This window comes from Phascolarctos cinereus, unplaced genomic scaffold (genome assembly GCF_003287225.1).
Source record: "Phascolarctos cinereus isolate Bilbo 61053 unplaced genomic scaffold, phaCin_HiC Scaffold_4;HRSCAF=312, whole genome shotgun sequence".
Lineage (NCBI taxonomy): Eukaryota > Metazoa > Chordata > Mammalia > Diprotodontia > Phascolarctidae > Phascolarctos > Phascolarctos cinereus.
The window spans coordinates 10,982,311-11,004,470 of NW_027555847.1; the positions used below are offsets into that span (position 1 = coordinate 10,982,311).

At 47.1% G+C, this 22,160-nt stretch overlaps 1 protein-coding gene across 7 annotated transcripts in view; it reads left to right on the forward strand.

Moving 5' to 3' along the window:
* CACNA1D (calcium voltage-gated channel subunit alpha1 D) overlaps window positions 1-22,160 on the forward strand; it is a 360,797-nt gene that overhangs the window by 304,142 nt on the left and 34,495 nt on the right. For all 7 annotated transcript variants that reach the window (XM_020970566.2, XM_078152054.1, XM_078152055.1 and 4 more), the window contains 8 exons: window positions 100-228; window positions 1,317-1,382; window positions 3,620-3,711; window positions 4,567-4,726; window positions 5,423-5,550; window positions 5,717-5,813; window positions 8,171-8,273; window positions 12,406-12,507. In XM_020970566.2, the coding sequence (XP_020826225.1) occupies window positions 100-228; window positions 1,317-1,382; window positions 3,620-3,711; window positions 4,567-4,726; window positions 5,423-5,550; window positions 5,717-5,813; window positions 8,171-8,273; window positions 12,406-12,507 (877 nt within the window). The remainder of the gene's footprint in view (window positions 1-99; window positions 229-1,316; window positions 1,383-3,619; window positions 3,712-4,566; window positions 4,727-5,422; window positions 5,551-5,716; window positions 5,814-8,170; window positions 8,274-12,405; window positions 12,508-22,160) is intronic.

Sequence of the window (22,160 nt, forward strand, 5' to 3'; positions counted from 1 at the left end):
TTACCTTTGCCGCTGTCACATCTGTTACTGTTTTTTTTTCTGAGAGTGTTGCATGTTCTCCTTCTCACTGTGTTTGACCGCTCCATGACCACCCTACAGAACTCAGAAGAGAGCAACAGAATCTCTATCACATTTTTCCGTCTTTTCCGAGTAATGAGACTGGTGAAGCTTCTCAGCAGAGGGGAAGGAATCCGGACGCTGCTGTGGACTTTCATTAAATCCTTTCAGGTGAGGGGAGGCTCAGTTTGATTTGGAATCTTCCTATCATGGGGGCAGATGGTCACCCATACTTTTGAGCTTCTTAGTGAAGTTGTCCTAGGGAAACCCAGCCCAAAGAGTGTCCAGTTGAACATTCTTCCAGTCTTCTTTTTTTTGGCCCAAGATTCAGTATGAGGGGTTCAGTAAATGTTTGTGGATTAGAAAATTTTATATCATTTTTAATGAGTGAATACTCGTAGGATAGTTTGTGGGCATACATAGAAGTTCACCATGGGAAAGAAACTAGATGCTTTTGGCTGATCTGCTCATACCTTGGGCTTCTCTACCGAGGACTTAAGTTAGAAGCGCTTTGGCTGTTTAATTGCATCGCGAGTGAGATGAGTGTTCACTGTGTCCACGTGCTGCCTTGAGATTTCACGTGATTGAAGCCGCACATAGGTGTGAGATGATGGGTTGGCAGGATCCTGGCCAGAACACAAGTAGTCCTGCCCTTCACAGGGAGCCTGAATTCAGTGGGACGGAGAGCCTGGTCCATCGTCCTCTAGAAGTGGTGGAAAGGCAGAGTTCTCCCATAGTTCGCCTGTAATGGGGTGCCTTACCACAGAGCCTTCAGCATGGTTCTCCAAGCTCTGGCATGGGAACTTTATATTCAAATTTGAAAAGCTGGACCTGTTGAGAGTTCTCTTGCCCACCTGCTGGCCTCTGTGAAACAGCATAATCCAAAGTGTTTTAGTTTTAGAAGAAAACCTTTCAAATGTTTTTGTTTTACAAGTTTCTGGTTGTCATATTTGGTAGCACTTGTGTTGAACCAAAACGTGGCACTGTAGTGGTGGATCTAGAGTGCAGGCAGTGTCTGTTTTCCCTCCTGACTGCCCCATGGGCACATTCTCACTGCTGATTAAACAGGAGCAGGGATCAGGAATTACAAAGGGGGTAATGTAGGCTCATTGGAAAGGAAAACAGTGGAGTTATCCAAAAGTGGATTGGGAGGGCGTGGGTTCTCCTGAACAACACTAAATGGGCTGTCCAAGTATACCTTGGAAGCTGGTGATTTAGCACCCAACCAGAGACTAATGGAGGTTCTTGTCTTATTTTAGGCTCTCCCATATGTTGCCCTTCTCATAGCTATGTTGTTCTTCATCTACGCTGTCATTGGGATGCAGGTAAGTCATTCCAGACCTTTTTCCTCCAAGTCTGTCCATGTGTGGAGGGCATGGAAATGCACGTACCTCTTGTTGGCCCCTGCTGATAAGATCGACTCCCTTCTTCCTTTCTCTGTTAGAGCAGGCCCAGCAGGAGGTCAAAGGGCACCTGACAAGGCTGATCTTACAGTGTTGTTGGTAAAGCCCTGGACTGCAAATCAGGAGGATGTGGGTGGAAATCCTGCCCCTGACACTTGCTGAATGGCACATTCTCTACGGCTCAGTTTCTTCAACCATAGAATGGGGCTGCTGCTGCTCCTGCCTGCTATAGCTGCCTCCTGGGGCTGGGGCGGAGAAGGGTCCATGACAGACAGTATGAATGTCTGTTGTATTTTTGTGTAATTGTGTTTTATCACAACTATTGGAGAATCTGGAACAAACAAATAGTAATTATTGTGTCTGCATCTTAGGTAAAATCCTTTCATCCCTGAAGTTCCCTCAGAGATCAGCTTTTTAAAGATACTTTTTAAAAGATAAACAAGGCTGCTCTCTGAGACTTGACTTTGATGTATGTGATCATAGGGAGATTTCTAACTTGATCTCTGTGAGGTCATGCTTGAGAGGAGCAGAGCTGCCTTGCTAGCTAGAAAAATAGGACAGTGTCAAGGGACTACCAGAACTGGAGGCTCCCTTATGCATGTGAGACCACCTGAATGGGAGTCTGTGCTTTCTGAAGGAGCCAGGAAACAAGAAGTTGGGAGCGTAACTCAGTCAGAGTGAAGATCCTCGTGAAAAGCGACTTTGCCAGACTTGTTTCGCCATGGCCTTTTTTTTTTTAAATTATTTTCACTTCCAAATTCCCTCTTCTCCTCATCCTCTCCTTCACCCATTGATAAAGCAAGAAATAGGGTTCTCACTATATATACATGAAGTCACGCAAAAAAAAAAGTTACTTTAAGCCATATTGTGAGGGAGAAAAGGTAAGAAAAATAAAATTTAACAAGTCTGCCTCCATCTGCACTCAGAGTTCATCAGTTCTTTCTCTGGAATGGATAGCATTTTTCATCATGGGTCTTTCAGAATTGTCTTGGGTTCTTGATCGGAGTATCTAAGTCATTCTCAGTTGATCATCATTATAATATTGCTGTTACTGTGTACGGTGTTCTCCTGGTACTTCTCACTTCACTCTGCATCCATTCATATAGGTCTTCCCAGATTTTTCTGAAACCACTGTCATTTCTTATAGCACAATAGTATTCCATTACATTCATATACCACAACTTGTTAGCCCTTCCCCAATTGATGGGCATCCCTTCAGTTTCCAAATCTTTGCCACCCCACAAAGAGCGGCTATTTTGTACGCATAAGTCCTTTCCTTGTTTCTTTGATCTTTTTGGGATGCAGACTAGTGGTAGTATTGCTGGCTCAAAGAGTAGGCACATTTTTATAACCCTTTGAGTATAGTTCCAAATTGTTCTCCATGATGTTTGGACCAGTTTACAACTCCACAGTGCCACAATTTTCCCACATCCTCTCCAGCATTTGTCATTTTCCTTTTCTGTTATGTTAGCCATAGGTGTGAGATGGAATCTCAGAGTTATTTTGACTTGCATTTCTCTAATTTGTAGTGATTTAGAGCATTTTTTCATGTGACTATTTAATAGCTTTGATTTCTTCATCTGAAAATGCACTGTTCATATCTTTTGACCATTTATCAGTTGGGGAATTCCACACCCATAGGTCTCTACCTCTGCAGTGAAACAGCTTTTTTTTTTTTAATTCTTCTCTGAGCCTTAGTTTGGTCATTATACTTAGCATTCCATTTCTTTTTTGTTGTTGTTCTTTCCATTTATATATATTTAATCTTATGCATATTGTTTTCTGGTTTGCTTCACTTTGAATCAGTCCTTAGGTCTTTCTTTGCTTCTCTGAATTCTTCACTTTCATTATGTCTTACTATGAAATGTGTTTAGCCCTTTCCCACCTTCCACCAAAGGTGCTGCAATTGACATCTTGGGCTGTGTGGGCCCTTTCTTTCTGTCTTCGACCTAGGGGGTCTGTGTCTTGTGGTGGGCCCTCTTAGTCAGAGAATGACCACGAGGTATGAAGTTAGGAACAGGTGCCCAAGGGCACTGAGACACACATGAAGCGTGCCCACCCCTCCAGCAGGTTTTCCTTCCATTGGGGTTGTATTAGACTAGAGAAGCTCCCGTGTTTAAAGAGCATTCAGCATCTTTCCTAATTGTTTTTATTTCCAGATGTTTGGGAAAGTGGCCATGAAAGATAACAACCAGATCAATAGGAACAACAACTTCCAGACATTTCCGCAAGCTGTGCTGCTTCTGTTCAGGTGACTGATGGGTGATCCTGCGGCTCTCCAGGCTCCACCTCTAGGGGCCTGGCTTCCCTCCGTCGGCGAGGGTGTCTGTAGTGGAAGCCGTTTGCCATGATTCAAGTGACAGTTCCCTTCCTCTTGTCCCCTTTGGCATTTGTGTGTGGGACTGCTTTCAGGCTCTTCCTTGGTCTGTGAAAACTGAGGTCATGATGACAGAACAGGTAGCCTTAGGAGTCTGATGTAGAAAGAGGCAGGAGGACCTTCCCTCTAGCATCCACCAGCTGAGGGGTGGGGGGGTGGGCAGAGAGAGGCTCATGGCCTCTTGGAGCACCATCTCCTCCTTTGTAAATAATCATTCTCTCCAACTCTGGGTCATTGTGAGGAGCACATGATACAGCGTGTCCTAGAACACGGACACCTGAGGGACCTCAAAGAGCTTGATGACGTCCAGTGTCAGGCTGAGTCAGCAGTAGACTGGACCGAAGCTTGTCTTTGTGGCCCTCAGCGGCAGCAAGGTTTGTGAGGCCACTGGAGAGGATCAGTGAGGTGGGAGAAGGAATGTTGGTGCAATTTGGGAGAACAAATGATTTCCAGGTGCTAGAGAAGCCCAGCTTATATACAAATGACAAATGTGCTGAATCCAGCTTGTCAGTTATCTCTTAATTACCATAGGTATTAGAAACAACATCTACTCAGTAAAACTTGGAAGTAATCAATTTTTAAAATTCAAATTGATGTCCCCTAAAATCCTTGAGGTCAGATGATATACTATACGTACACACAAATACATATGTATGTTTATGTGTGTGTATTTCTGTAACCTTTCTTCTCTCTCCTCTTCCCTTTCCCTGTCCCTTTTTCCCCCAAAAGATGTGCAACTGGTGAGGCCTGGCAAGAAATCATGCTGGCGTGTCTTCCTGGGAAGCGCTGTGACCCAGATTCTGATTATAGCCCTGGGGAGGAGTTCACGTGTGGCAGCAATTTTGCCATTGTTTATTTCATCAGTTTTTATATGCTCTGTGCTTTTCTGGTAAGTCATAAAGACCACATCTTGGCTTAGTACACAGGTGTGTGGGCCAGAGGGAGTTGGAGCCCTTGGGCGTCAAACTTAGCAAGGCAGCCTTAGTTCCAGCTGAGCTGGGCTCTGCCACTCGCTGCCCCGGCTGCCAACAGGTGAGAGCCCCTGGGGAGCTCTCTGGTGTGGTAGGCTCCTTCCAGTCCTGCCCTGGCACCTGACTTTTGCCATGAGTGTGTGTGGGGGGAAGCTTCTCCATCATCTTTGAGACCTGTGAGAATATGACTAATAAGGGAGCAGCTCCTCCCATCCCCCACTGCTGTCCTGCAAAGGCATTGCAGAATCTCAGGGGGAATAAGGATCTCTGAGGTGGCCTGGGCCTGGTAGGACATGCTGAGACTTGGATAGGCTGTGCTGTGCAGAAAGGCTTCAGCTAAACCTGGTTCTTGTAAGTGAGCCTCCTGTACCATGAGTTCAAATTCCTTAGCCCCTCCCCCCAACTCCTTTCAAGGTGGTTGTATAACCTTTTCTTTGTACCTTTTACCCCTGAGATGATGGTAGGCCCTTCATCAGGGCCGATTGGAGGGGTCCAGTTGACTCGTAGTTAAACAAACAGCTATTTCCTTGAGACCTTCCCCAGCCTCCTCATGCTACACCGACTGAAGCCTCTCCTGTAGGATTCAGATAGCTTTATTTCCCCCCCACACCTAGATCATCAATCTGTTTGTGGCTGTCATCATGGACAACTTTGATTACCTGACTCGTGACTGGTCTATTTTGGGTCCACATCATTTGGATGAATTCAAAAGGATATGGTCAGAATACGACCCGGAAGCGAAGTAAGTGTGCAGGGCTTTTCTGCCCAACAGGTTTGGGTTAAGTGGCCTTTTACTCATGTTCCTGGCGGTGGATGGGGTTGGAAGACCTCCTTTACACTCGCTGCCAGCCAGGGCTCTCTCCAAATTGTCATCCCGCTGTCACCCTCATACTGTATGTTTGTTTCAGAGGAAGAATTAAGCACCTGGATGTGGTGACTCTGCTTCGAAGGATCCAGCCTCCACTGGGGTTTGGCAAATTGTGCCCACACAGAGTAGCCTGCAAGGTAGGGCCTCTCCCCCGCTGCTTAGGTAATGCTTCTTCCTCACCAGGCCCTAGGGCCGCTCCCTGGGCGGGATTGAAACCCCATGCTGTGTCTCCTTCTGGACAGGCTGGATTATCCTTGCTCTGTGTGGCCCAGAGGGAGGGTGTGGCGATGGTAGGGGGACGGACTCAACAAAAGGAGAAACTTGCCCACCAAAGTCAGGGACTCTCTCAGGAGCCAGGGAATTCATAGTCTGGATGGTCTCTTGTTCAGTACCTTTCTGCAGGGCCTCTGAGGCCCCTTATCCCTCTGGGCTTCTGAGAGGGAAATGAGAACAGCAGGGACTATTGCTGGAACCAGGCCCCAGGTTATCCTCCTGCCTCTGGAACTCTGACCTGGTCCTGCTTTATATCTTCCCTTCTTTAGGGAAAGAAATGGAGACTTTGCCAGTTGGAGGCTCTTCTAGAGGTGGGAGGAATTATTGGGCTAAATTTGTATAGGCCCAAGGCCTCCCCTACAGGACATTGTGTTTAAAGTAAAATCCCAAATAGCAGCTGATTTGCCTCATTCTCAGAAAAATCTGCATGCAGAAAAACACTCTAGTTGATATGGCTACTGGTTACTGTGGTTCTGTCCTTGTCTGCTGTCAGAAAGAAACTGGGCAATTTCCCTTAGGAAGGCTTCAAAGGAAAAGTGCCCAGCCATGCATGCTGGCTGCCCTTGACAGCTGCAGGGAGCAGACACATCACTTAAACAGGGCTCAGGGATTTGGGAAGAGGAATCCAGAGGAGGAGGAGCCACATCTTTCTGTGGGGACCTTCCATCAGCTTCAACACAACTGAGCAGCTCATCTGCCCAAGTCACTGTGGAGATCAGGAGGCCAGTGACAAAGGATAACAACAACAGCAACGAAAACTAGCATTTATGTCACACTTCAGGCTTGGCCAAGTGTGTTTCATGTTTTCTCATTGGTCCTCACTGCAACCCTTTGAGGCAAGTGCTATGAATAGTCCCATTTACTAATGAGGAAACTGAGGCAGACAGAGGTTAAGTGGCTTGCCCAGGGTCACACAGCTAGGAAGTACCTAAGGCAGCATTTTAACGTGGAGCTTCCTGAGGGCAGCTCAGCATTCTATGTGCTGTCCCATCCAGGAGGCTAGAGTCTGGTTGGAGAAAAGAAAGGGGATTGGAAATGCACCTTTGATTTCAATAGTGTAGGGGACACGTGGTCGAGAAGGCGCCTTTTACCGAAGCTGGCAACTTCCCATTAAAGAGTTGCCGAGAACCCAGGATTCGTTTTCGGACGGGCCAGTGGAGAAATGTGTTTTGCTTGACATAGCCTGTATTTGTCATATGAACTTTATTTTTCCAGGAGGAGGGAGGCGATAGGAATAGGGAAGCAAAAAGGAAGAAAGGAGCCCTTAATGCATCTTTTTACAAAATACAGAAGGAATTGTGTGTGTGCCCTTAGGACAGGTCTGAAAGCTCCATCCCATGCTAACAGATCTGTCCATCTGGGCTCAGGCCTCCATTGCTCTGTGCATGTGGAAATGACCACAGTCACTGGATCTTTCACCTGCATCATAACTTGCTCAGACACAAAGGCAGTGTAGGTCAAGACTGAACTCAAGGCTGGTTCTCTAACCACTGGGCAGGGTTACCTCTCTAGCAAGAGAAAAGAAATGTGGAAAACACGTAGAAATGTGTCGCAGCATAAAAATCTGAATGAAACCGAGTATAAACTGAGCGTATGCACAGTGAAGGAAGCAATAGATCACAGTGGAAAGGGCTTTGGTATGGGCTGGAGCCAGAGGATTGGGTTCAAATTTTGCTTCTGCTGACCTTGGGCTCCTTATGCCCTTTCTCTGGAGCTCTGTTTTCTCATCTATCAAATGAGAAAGTTGACCATGGGCATTTGCAGCCTCTCCCAAGATACCTTAAATCTGTGATCCTTGGACACAGAGAGAAACTAATCAAAATTGTTGAATTTAGGAAAGCCTTTTGAACAAGCATAGACTTAGAGACCAGTCAACTACTTCCTGAATAACCAGTAGGAATGTGAGACTGCAGAAGTCATGAATGGAAATGCTGCTGCATCCCAACTCCCATCAGACAGACGCAGGCCAAGAGCTGTCCTCCCAATTTTGTAAGGGGATGGGCCTTTAAAAGGTGATAAGGGTTAAAAATGGGGCACCGTATGGCAGGGCAGCTTAGGGACAGCATAGAATGGCAGGCGGGATGGTCCACGCACTGGCTCAGACCCAAAGCCTAAAAGGGCTCATGCAGAAAAGGCAGAGACTAGGGCCACGGCCACATCTGGGGTGATGGTGGGGATGTGTTTATTGCTTCTCTGAAGATAGTTGTCTTTTTATTTACAGAGATTAGTTGCCATGAACATGCCTCTCAACAGCGATGGAACAGTCATGTTTAATGCCACACTATTTGCCTTGGTTCGAACTGCTCTGAAAATCAAGACTGAAGGTAAAATCTCTCCTGATCCATAAAAGTAGAATGAAATGAGAAATGATGGCTAGGATTTGGGCACCTTCCCCTAGAGGCCTTTCAGCACTGTTTCCTATACAAATGATCTAAACTAGAAGAAAAGAAGGGAGGGGGAGGGGGCTGCGTTTAGCTTTTAGCAACCTCTCCTTCCTCCTCTTCCTCTTCCTTTTCCTTTTCCTCTTCCTTTTCTTCCTTTCCTTTCTTCTCTTCCTCCTCCTCCTTTTCTCTGGGCACAGAATTTCAGAGCTAGAAGGGACCTCAGTGACCATCTAATCCAACTCATATGTGGAGAAAGAATTTCCTCTACTCTCAGGACCCTTAATGAGGGGGCACCCGCCATCTCCTGAAGCAGGCTGTTATTCTTGAGGGTAGCTCTAATCATTAGGAAGTTTCTCTTCACATCGAACATCAATTTGCCCCTTTCCATCTTCCATACTTTCTTCCTGGTTGTGCTCAGTCGCACACGCCTAGCCCCTGCTTCCCCAAGCCAAGATGGACAACTCTGAACCCTTGTCTCAGGGACTCCCTTAAGATACTTGAAGACAGCTCTCTGGCCCTGCCCAAGGCTTCTCCTATGCATGGAAGCCATTTTCCTCCTTATGGAATGCTCTCTGATCCTCACATGGTGTGAATTTGAGGCCTTTCATTGGTCTCATTATCCTCTAGACACTTACCAGCTTGGGTCTGTCACTAAGACCATTCTGTCCAGAGGAGCCCAGCACTTTAACAGTGGAAGGGAGCTCAAAGGCAGTAGAAGCTGTGAGAAACTAGCTGTGGCAGCTTTCACCTCCTGCTGTCAGTTATTCAGTCAACAAGCATTTGTTAAGCACTTATCTCTTTTCTAAGATTTGTGCTAAATCCTGGGGTTTCTGAGAAAAGCAAAAAGCAGTCCCTGTCCTCAAGGAACGTATTGATAATGGGTACGACCCCATGTAAATCATTAGGGTTCTTCCTGTGTATGTAAAGAGTAGACTGAAGGTCTGGTGAGAGGGGGGGACACCAGCAGCCTGGGCTGGGCAGTGGAGCCAGAGGGTAGTTAGAGGAGGTGAGGATAGAGAGCTCTCTGGATCTGGGAGCCTGAGCACCGCAAGGGCGTGAGGCGGGAGAGGGCGTCTTGTGTCTGAAGACTTGCCAGGAGGCCAGGGCAGCTGGGTTATAGTAGGTGGATGAGAAGGAAGTGTGGGAAGACTAGCCGTGTAAGAGGGGCCCAGCTCAGGAAGGACTTCAAATGCCAAAGGATGCTTTATTGGATCCTGGAGATAACAGGGAAGCCCTGGGACTCGTTGAGCAGGGGAGTGAGGGGACTGGATTTTGGTTTTAGAACAGTCGCTGTGGCCACTGATCCTGGAGGCCAGAAGGTCAGTTAGGAGGCCATTGTCCAAGCATCCAGGCTGAGTGGAGAGACGGGCTGGATATGAAGGATGTGGCTGGAGATAGAAACAAGATGAGCCAGGGCTAAGCTAAGGGGCAAAAATAACCCGACTCCTTCCCCCGCTCTGAACCAGCCATCTTCCATCTCAGCATGAGGCTTTTCTTTGCTGTGCATGGTTTTAGACACATCACTGCTTGGATCAAACAACTTCCCTGATTATCTCCTGGCTCAGGAGTCGGCTTCCGGCTCATCTTCCCAGCGTGCAGGGTCTTGCCCAGCCTGCTTCCACCTCTGGGATGGGCTGGGTGCTTTCCCAACCCGATGCCATCTCTCAGGCTGCCCCCTAGGCCCGCCGCCTCTTCGCTTTCTCCTCTCCTGTTGAATTCTCACCTATCTCAAAACTGTGAAGTCCTCCATGAAGGACCCTTCCGTAACTCCCTTCAGGACCACAGTGTTCTAGATCTGGTGACTCTAGAAGGCTCTTCTCATAGAATATCATGATGTCCAGTTCCCCATCTTGGGATCTCATCTCCACGGTGGACTGTGAGTTCCTTGGGGCCAGGGACTCTGTCCTGTCTATCTTGGTGTCTCTGCTCCCAAGAATAGTGCTCTGAATACTTAATGAGCAAGTGCTTAATGTATGTTAGTTGTTGATATGAAAAAACCGAACACTACTTGGGGCAACTCGAAGACCCCATGAAAACCTCTGACACCATCCTTGGCCAAAAGCCTCATCCAGCCTTCTACCAGGGTGAGGAACCTTGGGTGAGGCCTTTTGACTGAGTCCAAGTTTTACAGAACAAATCTTTTTATGAAGGGGATTTGTTCTGTGAAGTTTGGATTCAGTTAAAGGTCTGAGCTTGAGGACCCAGAGGACCACATGTGGCCTGGAGGCGGTAGGTTCCCCACCCCTGTGAGACATTACTCATGGTGTGTTCTCCTTCATTGGAGGTGTTCCAGCAAAGGCTGGGTGATCCTTTGTCAGAAGTGTCATAGGCAGGTTTCATTTTCCATTATGGTTTGGGCAAGGCGGCCTCTGGGATCCTGATTCTTTGTTCTGTAGTCAAGTCAGTGTGCATTTATTAAATGCCTGCTGTGTGCCAGGCACTGTGCTAAGCACTGGGGATACAAACAGAGACAAAAAACTTGCCCTGCTCTCAAAGAGCTCACAGTCTAATGGGAGAGATGACGTGTAAACAGCCAAATATGAGATAAACTGGGGAAGGTCAGAAGGAGAGAGTCACTGGGGGGTCAGAAGGAGAGAGTCACTGGGGGGTCAGAAGGAGAGAGTCACTGTGGGGTCAGAAGGGGAGAGTCACTGGGGGGTCAGAAGGGGAGAGTCACTGGGGGGTCAGAAGGGGAGAGTCACTGGGGGGTCAGAAGGAGAGAGTCACTGGGGGGGTCAGAAGGAGAGAGTCACTGAGGGGTCAGAAGGGGCTCACAGAAGGTGGGCTTTGAGCTGAGACTTGAAGGATAGCAGGGAAGCCAGGAGGCAGAGAATTCCAGACTGGAGAACAAGCAAAGAAAATGCCCAGTGTTGGGCGAAGAGCCCCTTGTAGGAGGGACAGCCAGGAGGTCTGTGTCATCGGGTTGTAGAGCGTGGGAAAGCACGTAGGGTGCAAGAAGGCTGGGAGGGAAGGAAGGGGTCAAGGGGTGAAGAGCTGTAAGAGCCAAACATGGCAGGTAATGAGGAGTCCTGGCGTTGATTGACTCAGGGCGGGGTGACGTGCTCAAACCTGCCCTTTGGGAAGATTTCTTTGACAGCTGAGTGGAGGATGGCCTGGAGCAGGGAGAGACCCTCCAGCAGCTAGCGCAGTAGGCCAAGCCTTGATGACTCGCCCTGACTTGCACCAGGCTGGTGACAGAAGATGTGGAAGGGAGTGTAAAAACTATAGGCCGTAGCAATGAGGAGTCAAGGCTAACGCTTGTGGGTCCAGCCCAGAGAACAGTGGTGCTCTTGACTATAAGAGGGAAGTTGGGAAGAGGGAAGGGGTCAGAATGAATCAGTGGGCCATGAGGCAGTGGACCAAAGTATCCAAGACCAATGCCTGTCTGAGATAAAGAAGACCTTGTAGACATGCCCACTCCCCTCAACAAACCAATGCTCTGACAAGAGGAAGACAAACAGAGAGACCATCCCAACTAAGAAGGGAGGGTGTGTGACAGTACATACTATCACCTGTCAGAAGCTGTGGCACTCAGAGAAGACATGAGCACATGCTGAAGCTTTCCCAGAGGGCGATAGGTCATGGCCAGTCACTGAGGATGAGGCATGAGATCAGAAAGGGCAAGAGTTGGCTAGCCTGTGCTCCCAAGCACCAGGGTGGGAGTGCATCCTGCATATGCAGGGACAGTCCAGTGGTGGACCTGACGGAAGTATAGAGTGTCCCTTGATGGGAAGATGAGAAAGGGGAGCTGGGCTCTGAGCAGGACTTGGAGAAGTCTGGATTCTATCCTGGGAGAAATGGAGAGTCTTTGCAGATACTTAAGCAGTGAGATAAAGGCAGTGCGTTAGAAAGCAAGATGGGGGCCAAGGAGAAACTCAGGAAGAAAAGGGGCCTTCTCAAGAGCACCTAGAACAGACCAGGTATGAAGGGACATCCCCACTAGCCCAGGAGAGGAGCCCAGGGGTGGGGCCCAAAGGAGGGAGCCGTGTCCATCACCCCTGAGGTGTGGGCCTCTGGGACCGTAAAGAGCCAACCTTTAGCTGTGGCTTGGTATTGTCTCGTTTCCTTTCAGGTAACCTGGAACAGGCAAATGAGGAGCTGCGAGCGGTCATCAAGAAAATCTGGAAGAAAACCAGCATGAAGCTTCTTGACCAAGTTGTCCCTCCAGCTGGTGGTCAGTGTAATCAATTTTCCATAGCATGATTGAGCTCTGTGTTTGTTATTGTGGTAGCCAGGAAGACAGGGCTGGTAGAACACCAGGATGTCCATTCTTAGCATGAAAGCCACAAGTCAGGGCCAGCAGCCTTCCAAAGGGGGCACTGGGGACTTCAGGTGGGGTGGTCTTGGGAAAATATGAAGACCATTTTGGCCAGGGGAAAGGAGAGGGACACTGGTCTTCAGAGGTGGAAAGGAAATGAAGACCAAGCAGCTGGAAAGCTGAATTTCTTTCTGGCAGATGAGCTAATGAGAGACAGAATGAGGGTCAGAGATAGACAGAAGGGGAGAGAGAGGGAGAGACAGAGACAGACAGAGAGACTGAGAGAAACAGAGAATAAAAGAGACAGGGGGAGAGAGAGAATGAGAGATAGATGGGGAAGAGAGGAGGGAGAGACAGAGTGAGAAAGACAGAGAGGGGGACACAGAGAGAGAATGAGAGACATGGGCAGGGAGGGCGGGAGGTGAGACAGAGACAGAGAATTTTCCAAAGGAACAGTCACTTCTGTTCAGGAAGCTGAAAAATGTGTTTCTATTTGCCTTTTTCCTCTCAAGAAAATAGACTACTTTCAGAATTAAAATGGTATTTTGGTAAATGTTCTCACCAAGAGCCAATGTCTTACCATTTGTAGACAGAACATCCCCTTCAGTTTAGAACATATAGAAACAGAGCTAACTCGCATGCTTTATTTCTTGTTATTTGCCTTACAATAACTGACCAGATCTTTTCTCATATTTTTATATATATATATATATATTTATATTGGATAATGTGTATATGTGTGTGTGTGTGTGTGTGTGTGTGTGTGTATATATATATATATATATATATATATATATATATATATATATGCATATATAAGATGTGCTTCTATTTTATTTCCGTGGCACACAGAGTCAGAGCTAGGTGATTATTTTTGACCTGCTTTTTCCAGTTTTAAAGGTGCAGGGTCTGTTGCTGCAGGGCCTCTCCCTCATTAGCCTGTTAGCCGTCCCAGGGAACCCGCGTGCACTATTATCCCTCGTATTTCTTGTAGCTGACCTCACTTTCAGAGTGTTGCTGGCCTGGCAGCTTTGAGGAGGCTCAGGGGTGGAAGCCAGACTGGCCAGACCCTCTGAGAAGGTGACCATCTCTGCCTCCTGCACACACCCGCCGGCTCTGCTTCCCTGTGTGAAGCTGGCCAGAAGCTGCCTTTGTTTTTACTCCTGAAGGTAGCCACTCATACCTGGCACAACTGCCAGCTTAGAGCTGGTGAGGGTGGCCCCCCAAAATGGGAAGGAAAGGAAAAATCCCAACTTAAAAACACCCAGATTCCTCACAGAACTGATGCTGCACATTTAAAACAACCTTCTTGGTTTTAGTTCCATCCCTTTTGCTTCCCCCGAGTGCTTGCATGGCCTCGATGAACTGCTCTCTTTAATTGTCGTAACAATGTGCTTAAGCTCTCTCTGCAGCCTCTGTTCCTCTCAAGTCTCAGTCTTTCCGAATATTCTGAAGCAATTCTGTTTTAGGGTGGTGGCATGGAATCAGTGTTATCTCTTGCCAACTTATTCCCCTCCCATGTTTTCTGCTGTACAGATGCATGCGTCAGAGTGGCCAGCTGGGCCTACACACAGACATTGCTCCCAGCCTCAGGTTGGAGGAGAGGCCGCTCACCTGGCCCAGCCTCCAGAAGGAGCTTTCACACTAATGTTTCTCACACATTAATACTTTCTTCCACACTGAACACATTGTAAGTGACATGAGCCTCCTTTGATTCTCTCTTCCTTTAACTTGACAGGAGCAGAAAAGTTCATAAAATTGGTTTGCCATGGAAGCATTTCGAATTTTCTCCCTCCTCTCTGCCTAAAAGGGGCCTAGTAAGAGTTAACTCCTTATTGACCAGGTTAAGAATGCTAAAAATCTTTGTTGTGCCATGAAGGGTGTCTCCCCAAGTAAAGGTTAGGCCCCTCCAAGAAGCTCACATGTGAGAATGTGCCTGAGCCATGGCTAGTCACACACCTTTGGATTTGGCTCTGCTTTCTGAAGAGCTTTAGACACACAGAAGTATAGAGCATGGTGCTACTGAGGTGGCCAGAGAGAAGACTGATTTCCTGGAGAATAGCCCCTGTGGCCCCATGGCCCCTCAAGGGATCCGTGTGGTCCCTGAGATGATAGCAGATGGACTCGGGAGAAGCAGTGAGGGGTCTTGAGCTAAGATGGGTGCTGCAGGACCTTGAGAAAGCAGCTCTGGGGAATCTTCCAGATAAGCTGAGACCCATCTTGCCACTCAGCTGTGGCTTCCCTCTTGGCCATCTCTGGGGCGGTGTGATTTCCTCTTCTTCTGATGTTCCATGATTATCCATAGAGAGTACGTGGCCGTGCAGGCTATATGTTGAGCACCTTCTTACGGAAGGTGGGTTTTATTTGGGATTTGAAGGAAGCTAGGGAAGCCAGGAGGCTGAGATGAGGGAGGAGAGAGAAAGACAGAGACAGAGACAGACAGGCACAGAGAACAACCAGAGAAAATGCCCAGAACCAAGAGATAGAGTGTCTTGTTCATGGAACAGTAAGGAGTTTAGTGTCACTAGACTGAAGAGTAAGTGTGTGGGATGGGGAGAGATTTAAGGTGTAAAAAGACTGGTAAGGTGGGGAGGGTATGGCTTTGAACACCAAACAGATGATTTTATAGTTGATTTTGGAGGTAATAGGGAGCCACAGAAGTTGAATGAGTAGGGGAGTGAGGTGGTCAGACATGCACTTTAGAAAGATCACTTTAGTACCTGAGTGGAGAATGGATTGGAGTAAGAAGCGACTTAAGGCAGGGATTCCAACCAGAAGGTTACTGCAAGAATCCAGACATAGTCTGTGTGACCCTAGGCAAGTCACTTAACCCTGATTGCCTCACCAGAAAAAAAAAAAAAAGAATCCAGACATAAAAAGATCAGGGCCTGAACAAAGTGGCTGGCAGTGTCAGAGGAGATGGTGGGGGTGGCAGGGGCGGGGCACGTACAAGAGATGTTATGAAGGTAGAGTCAAGACTTGGCAACAGATTGGATATGGGCAGTGAGATAGAAGGAATCGAGAATGACACCAGATTTGTGAGCCTGGTGACTGGGCAGATGGTGATGCTTTCACCAGTACTAGGAGAGTGAAGAAGGGAGGGTTTAGGTGAAAAGATAATGGACTCATGCTCAGATGCATTGTGCTCAAGATGTTTGTGGCGATCCGTCCTGAGATGCTCAGCAGGCAGTTGAAGATGTGAAGCTAGAGGTTAAGAAAGAGGTAAGGATTGGGTCTGAGAATCATCAGCATAGAGATGACAATAGAATCCATGAGAGACGATGACATCACCAAGTGAAATGGTACAAAAGGAGACAAGAGGGCCCAGGACAGAGTCTGGGGGACACCCGCAGCAAGTGAGTCTGAACTAGATGAAGATCCAGCAAAGAGATGGAGAAGAATCAGTCAGATAGATAGGAGGTGATCCAGGAAAGAAGGGTGTCCTGAAAACCCAGAGAGAAGAAAAATCGCGGAGAACAGGGTGATTAACAGTCACAAAGTTTAGAGTTGGGAAGAGGCCGTCAGACTTGTCAATTAGGAGATCATTGGTGACTCTGAAGAGACCAGTTTTAGGTAAATGAGGAGGTCAGAAACCAGGCTGCTGTAGAGAGTTAAGAAGGGGGGAAGAGAAAGGGAAGTGGAGGTCCTGTGATTGTGAATGGCTTTTTAGGTTTAGCCACAAAAAGAGGAGAGAAGATGAGATGACAGCAAGTGGGGATGGGCAGATAAGAATGAAGGTGACATGAGGATGTTTGTAGGTGGGAGGGAAGCAACCAGTAAACAAGGAGAGACTAAAGATCAGTGGGAAGGTAGGCTCATTGGCTGTATGGACGGGGCGGGGGGGAGGAGAGAGTGGCCTCTGAGTAATGAGGTGAGGAAGAGGGGAGAAGAGGAAGCTCTCGGTGAACGGCCTCAGTTTCTTCAGTGAAGTTTGAGGCCAAGATCTCAGCTGAGAAGGTTAGGGGGGGAGAGATGTGAGAGGTTTGAGGAGGGATCAGAGGGTCTGGAAAAACTGGGTCATGAATGGGTTAGTGAATCAGAGAGATGTGAAATGGTGAGTTTAGGAAGAGGGGAAGAGAAAAAGTTGTTCTGGGCATTTGGGATTTAAGGTGTCTGTGGGGACATTCAGTTTGAGATTCAAGTCTTGAGGCTGGATACAGATTTGAGAATCATCTGCTTAGTGATGGTAATTAAATCCATGGGAACTAATGAGATCTCTGAGCAAAATCGTATAGGGAGAAAAGAGAAGAGGGTCCAGGCCATAGCCTTGGGGAGACATCAGTGGTTAGGGGGAGCTACTTGGGTGAAGATCCAGCAAAAGAGACTGGGGAAGAATAGTCAGAGAAGTAGGGGGACCATAAAGAGCCTGCAGAAACCTAGGGAGAAAAGAGTTAGGGTTGGATTGAGGAGAAGGTGATGGACTGTGTCAAGGGCTGCAGAGAAGATTGAGAAAAGGCCATTGGATTTGTTAATAAAGAGATCATTGGAGATTTTGGGGAGAGCTTCAAGCCAGGCTCCTCCCAACACATGCCTTTTGAACTCTCAGAGTTCTGTTGAAGGTCTGCTTTGTTTGGGCAGGAGCTCAAACTGTTCCTCTCCCATCTTTATTAGAGTGACCTAAGGTCTTAAAGTGATTTGTAGCTGCAGGTGACATTTGGTAACCCCCATCCCAGTCTCAGTGTTCAAAAAGCCATTTTCATGTATATTAAAACCACAGCAATAAACAAAGCCCAGTCATGAGGAAGGGGAAAAATAGTTCTGGGTGGGATACTCTTTTATTTGAAGTTACAAACCAGCAAAAACACTTATAAACTAGCTCAGACTTCATCTTAAATGAATAGTTGTTAAAATGACAGAGTCCTACGAACAGGGAAAGGCTGTGTTTACTTCTCAACGTCATCTGAAGCAAGGAGATTTGGAGCAGACATTTGCCAGCTCTCCCAAACCATGTTGTGTGGAGACAGAGAGCTTTATATGGCCATATGTAACTACAACCCTGGGGCCAGGGGCAGAACTGGCCCGTCTGTGTGTTGTTCTCACAGAGGGTCATAGGTGCTTAGCACAGAGCCTGGCATTTACTTGAGCGCTTGAGAAATGTTTGTGGCCTTTCTGCTAGAACGTATGCAAAATGAATTGATTGGCTTCTCATCTTCTACATTTCTGGATGCCTGTGCAGAAAGCGAAAGGGACCACAGGCCTCTCCCAGAGCAGACAAGCTCCTTCTTCCTGGCTTTGGTGCACTCTCTGGACTCATGGACATTGCTAACCTTCATAGGTTCCTTCCCAACATTTCAGACATTCTTGTATGATCTACTCCTCTTGTGAATGAGGGGCTCCCTTCATTGGTGCAGATTGCAGCCTTCTCTGTGTGATTCTTGTCTCGACAGACGATCTACCCAGCGCTCCAAAGTCCTTTCTTCCTCTAGGTCCTTTACTGAGCATTTATTGAGCATACCAGGGAGGGCCTGAGACCCGCCCCCTTTTATCCTTTGCTCTTGTTGCACAACTAGCCAGTTGTCTTTCCTGATCATTCGTTTCCAGCACATCTTTGTGGCCACAGCTTGCTTACAAATTGATACTGCCTGGGCCTCCTTATAACCACTATTTATCTCTGTTACCCTTTGAGTACCCACAACTTTGTTTTTGTTCTTGAAGATTGTGGTGATCCATGAGAATATTGGTGTGAGAAGGGTGGGGTTTGGGGTCAGGGAGACAACTTGTATCTTGGGTTCATTTTAATAACAGTAATAATCATAAAAGCTCATGTTTATTATAATAGTGACAGCATCACGTAGCGGAGAGAGAGCAGGCCTTGGTGCCAGAAAGACCTGAGTTCCCATCCCACCCCTCACACCTCTAGCTGTGTGACCCTGGGCAAGTCATTTCATGCCCAAGTCATATATCTGTGACTCCAAGTTGTGGAGCAAATTACAGTCTGCACTGAGAGCAGGAGTTTCTTCCTGAGATTTCTCTGGACCAATGAAATCACAAGCTTGAAGCAGAAGAACAGTGACAATAATAGTGAAAGCTCCTGCTCATACACTGAGCTCCATTGCTCATTCCAACAACCCCAGGAAGGATGTGCACTTGTGACCTGCATTGTCTGAATGAATGCTTGAGTGATGGCCTGGCAGTCACAGAGGTTTTGAGGCCAGGTTCCAACCCAAGTCTTCCTGACTCCACAGCTTCTATCACCACCTGGCCACCAAAGTAGTTCTTTTTCCCCATTCAATCTAGACTGCTTTCTTCCAAGTTTACAGACCCCTGAAATCTGTCCAGTGACCTCTTAGAGCCCAGATTAAGAATCTCCACGGAATCTGATTCTCTTCCAGTTAGACTCGTGGCAGTAGACAGAGCCTTGGGCCTAGGGTTATGAAGACCTGACCTCAAATTCAGCCTCAGACATTTACTAGCTGTGTGATTCTGGACAAGTCACTGAACTGCTCTTTGCCTCAGTTTTCTCATTTGTAAAATGGAAATACCAGCATCTACCTCCCAGGGTGGTTGTGATCCACTGAGCATCAAATAAAATAGCATCTATAAAGTGCTTACCACAGGGGCCTGGCACAAAGTAGGCAATATATACATGTAAGCTACTATTAGTACCAGTAGTAGTAGTTTTGCCTCTGAGTGCATATCTTCCTGTGTGATACTTTGCTTACTATTGATCACTAAAGGATCATTGAAGAAGTGAAACTTGTGTTTTCATTTACCAAAGAATTATCTATGACCTTAACATTTACAAGAAAGATGTCTCGTTGGAGAAGAGCCTTCCAGGACGCATTTGTCTCTTCTGCATCTGGTGGCTTTTGATAGTCGGCAATCTGTGACTAGGAGTAAGAGAGCAAGCAGATTGTTTGGGAAGTGTCCTTCTATGCCCCCAAAACTTCTCTTTGCCCCCTTCTCTGCCCAGTGAGCTCTCATATTCACTATACCTTTTAGTCACTTATATGAATGTCAAAATGGAAACTTGTAGAAAATCCTTCATGGCAGCCTGCTTCTTCCCTTCTGATATTTCCATCAAGTGTGCCCTTGATGGGTGCGGAAAAAATTTTCCCCAAGAATTTAGAGAGTTGGGAGCGTAGTTAAGTGGACAGGTGTGTGTGTCCTCTCAGGGTTTTTTTTTTTCCAGTTATACCCTCTGTGGTTTTTTAGTTTTGTAAGTTAGTCCCATGTGCCTTCAAAATTGTTTTGCCTTTATTGAAGACCTCTTCTGGGTAGACTTAATTTAGTCCAGTTGCTCTTCCTCATTTTTTCTTAGGTGCATTTCCATTTCTTCCTGTTATAGGAAAGCAGGGATGAGATCTTAAATGAATTCCAGAATTCTTTCCTACAAGGGAAAATAAATTCTCTCAATCAAAAATTCTCTCCCTGCCTTGTATCTCTTCCTTGACCTGGATTTCACCCTAAAGGGGAAATAGAGGTTTCTGCTGTTGACCTGGAATCCAAACTTCATCTCTTTCCCTCCTTCCCTACCACATCCAGATCTCTGCTTCAGTTCAGTAGACAGTACAGAGCACTGATCTAGGCACTGAGGAAGACACAAAGATAAATATAGCATTATTCCTGCACTAAGAGAACTCAACAATTTTGTAAAGAGGGTATGGCAGAGACCCAAATAACCATGCCACCAAATGGAGCCAGAGTTCCAGAGAGAGAGAACAGAGCGCCACCAGACCCTCTTCTCCCCACATCTTTGCTTCTCTCTCCTAGCTTTCTCTCCTGCCTTGCTGGTGCTTTGGTTTTTCAGTTCTTAAAAACTTCTACTGGAGTCTAGCTAACCATTGTGTTTCTCTTACTAGGTCAAAAGGCTGTGAAATAATAATAGCCAGCATTTACAGAATGCTTTAAAACTTGCAAAATACTTTATGTGTGTTGGCTATTTTGACATAAGAGAATGATTTTTGAATTCTGCTTTCCAGAGATCCAGGCGTGGCTCTGCTGCTTGGGAACCTGGATTCTATTAAGAAAAGCCTGGTTCCCTAATATGATTCTGGACCACTCTGTCTAGAAGAGTGTCAGCAACCATCTACCTGACGATGGCCTGGATATTAATCCTGCTCTTTCTCCCAGGACCACATTGACTAATTCAGGAGTAAAATCAAATTCTAGCCTCTACAAAGAGCACAGAGCTCAGACTAGATAGTTCTCTTGAAGTTAATCAGTAGTCTCTGAAAAGATTGGGAGCTTTGGCTCTGCTCGCTTCAGAAATGTCCAAGAGCTGCTGCCTTGTCCCAGGTCATAGGGAGATTCCCTGGGTCAGGCAGCAGTTGGTGAGCATGTCCAGATGGTTAGGCAGAGAGCTCCAGCCTCAGCCCGGGCCATGTGATTGTGGGGAGAGGTGGACTGAGGCTGAGACTATGGGTCAGCTTTCAGATCGATTGTTGTGACAACTCTTGCCAAACCCTCCAAGCCAAGGCCTGGACTCTAGGCCCTAGAGTGTTGCTTTGTGTATGTGCTTAATATGCGGATGAAAGAAGGGCGGGAATTACAATGGTCTTTTTTATCTTAAACCTCCTTTATAGGTGCTATAAAGGTTTTAGCATCAGACTGTGTTTAGAAAGCTTCCCCAAGGCAAATGAGGCTGACGTTTCTGCCTGGAGAAATCTTGCTCTTCTCTAAAAATTGCAGCCAGGACACAAATCAGAGATAGGAATGCACATAACCCTCTTCCTGAGGGAGACTCTCTTAACAAGAAATGAAGCCTCTGAGGAGACTCATGAAGGTTGGAAGCAGTTGTAGAGAGTGAGGCCACCAGAGCTTTAGCTTCTAAGACACAAGCCCTGAGAGGGACTCCGATCTGCCTGCCTGCTTTTAAAATGTGGTTGTGTCGTGCACCCACATGAGGCATCCCTAGGCCACTGCAGCCTGTTATACGGGAGCAAGTTTTGTATGGAATGTCAGTCAGGACACTGACCGCAGGCGTGCCGTGGTAAGGTCAATTTGGAGCTGGGAGGGAGCGTGGAGGCCAGCTAATGCAACCCCCTTTTCTAGGGGAGAGGAAGGTGAGGCCCCAAGACCAAGTGAGGCAGCCTGCCCCAGGCCACACAGATGGGCGAAAGGCACAGCCAGGATTGGAACCCTGATCCTCTGACTTCCAGCCCCGCAATCTCTGCACTGCACATTGCTCCTCTCCCACTGGGATCTGAGGTTTATTTTTCTGTTTAAACATTCAGTTCAATTGAACAAACATTTATTAACCACCCACTACATGAAATTCACCACAGCAAGATCCCACCTCTGAAGCTTACTACCTCCCCAACCGCGGGCAAGTCCCTTAAGCTCAGATTCCTCATCTGTAAAATGAGGCTTAAATGTTCCTTCCACCCCAAGATTTAGGATCATATGTATTACTATCACAACAGTGAAACGTAGGCGCTCCCATTCTCCAGTGTCATGTCACAGTTTATCCTTATGATGCCCGTCCTTCAGTTCATGTTCAAAGCCCAGTTTTGTCGCTTGGCCATCCTCACCCACTCACAGGTTTCCCCAGTGTTGAGCCTTTGGGGCACAGTCCTTTTACTCTGCGGTAGGCCAAGGCTCCATTCTGCCTCATGCATCACCTATGA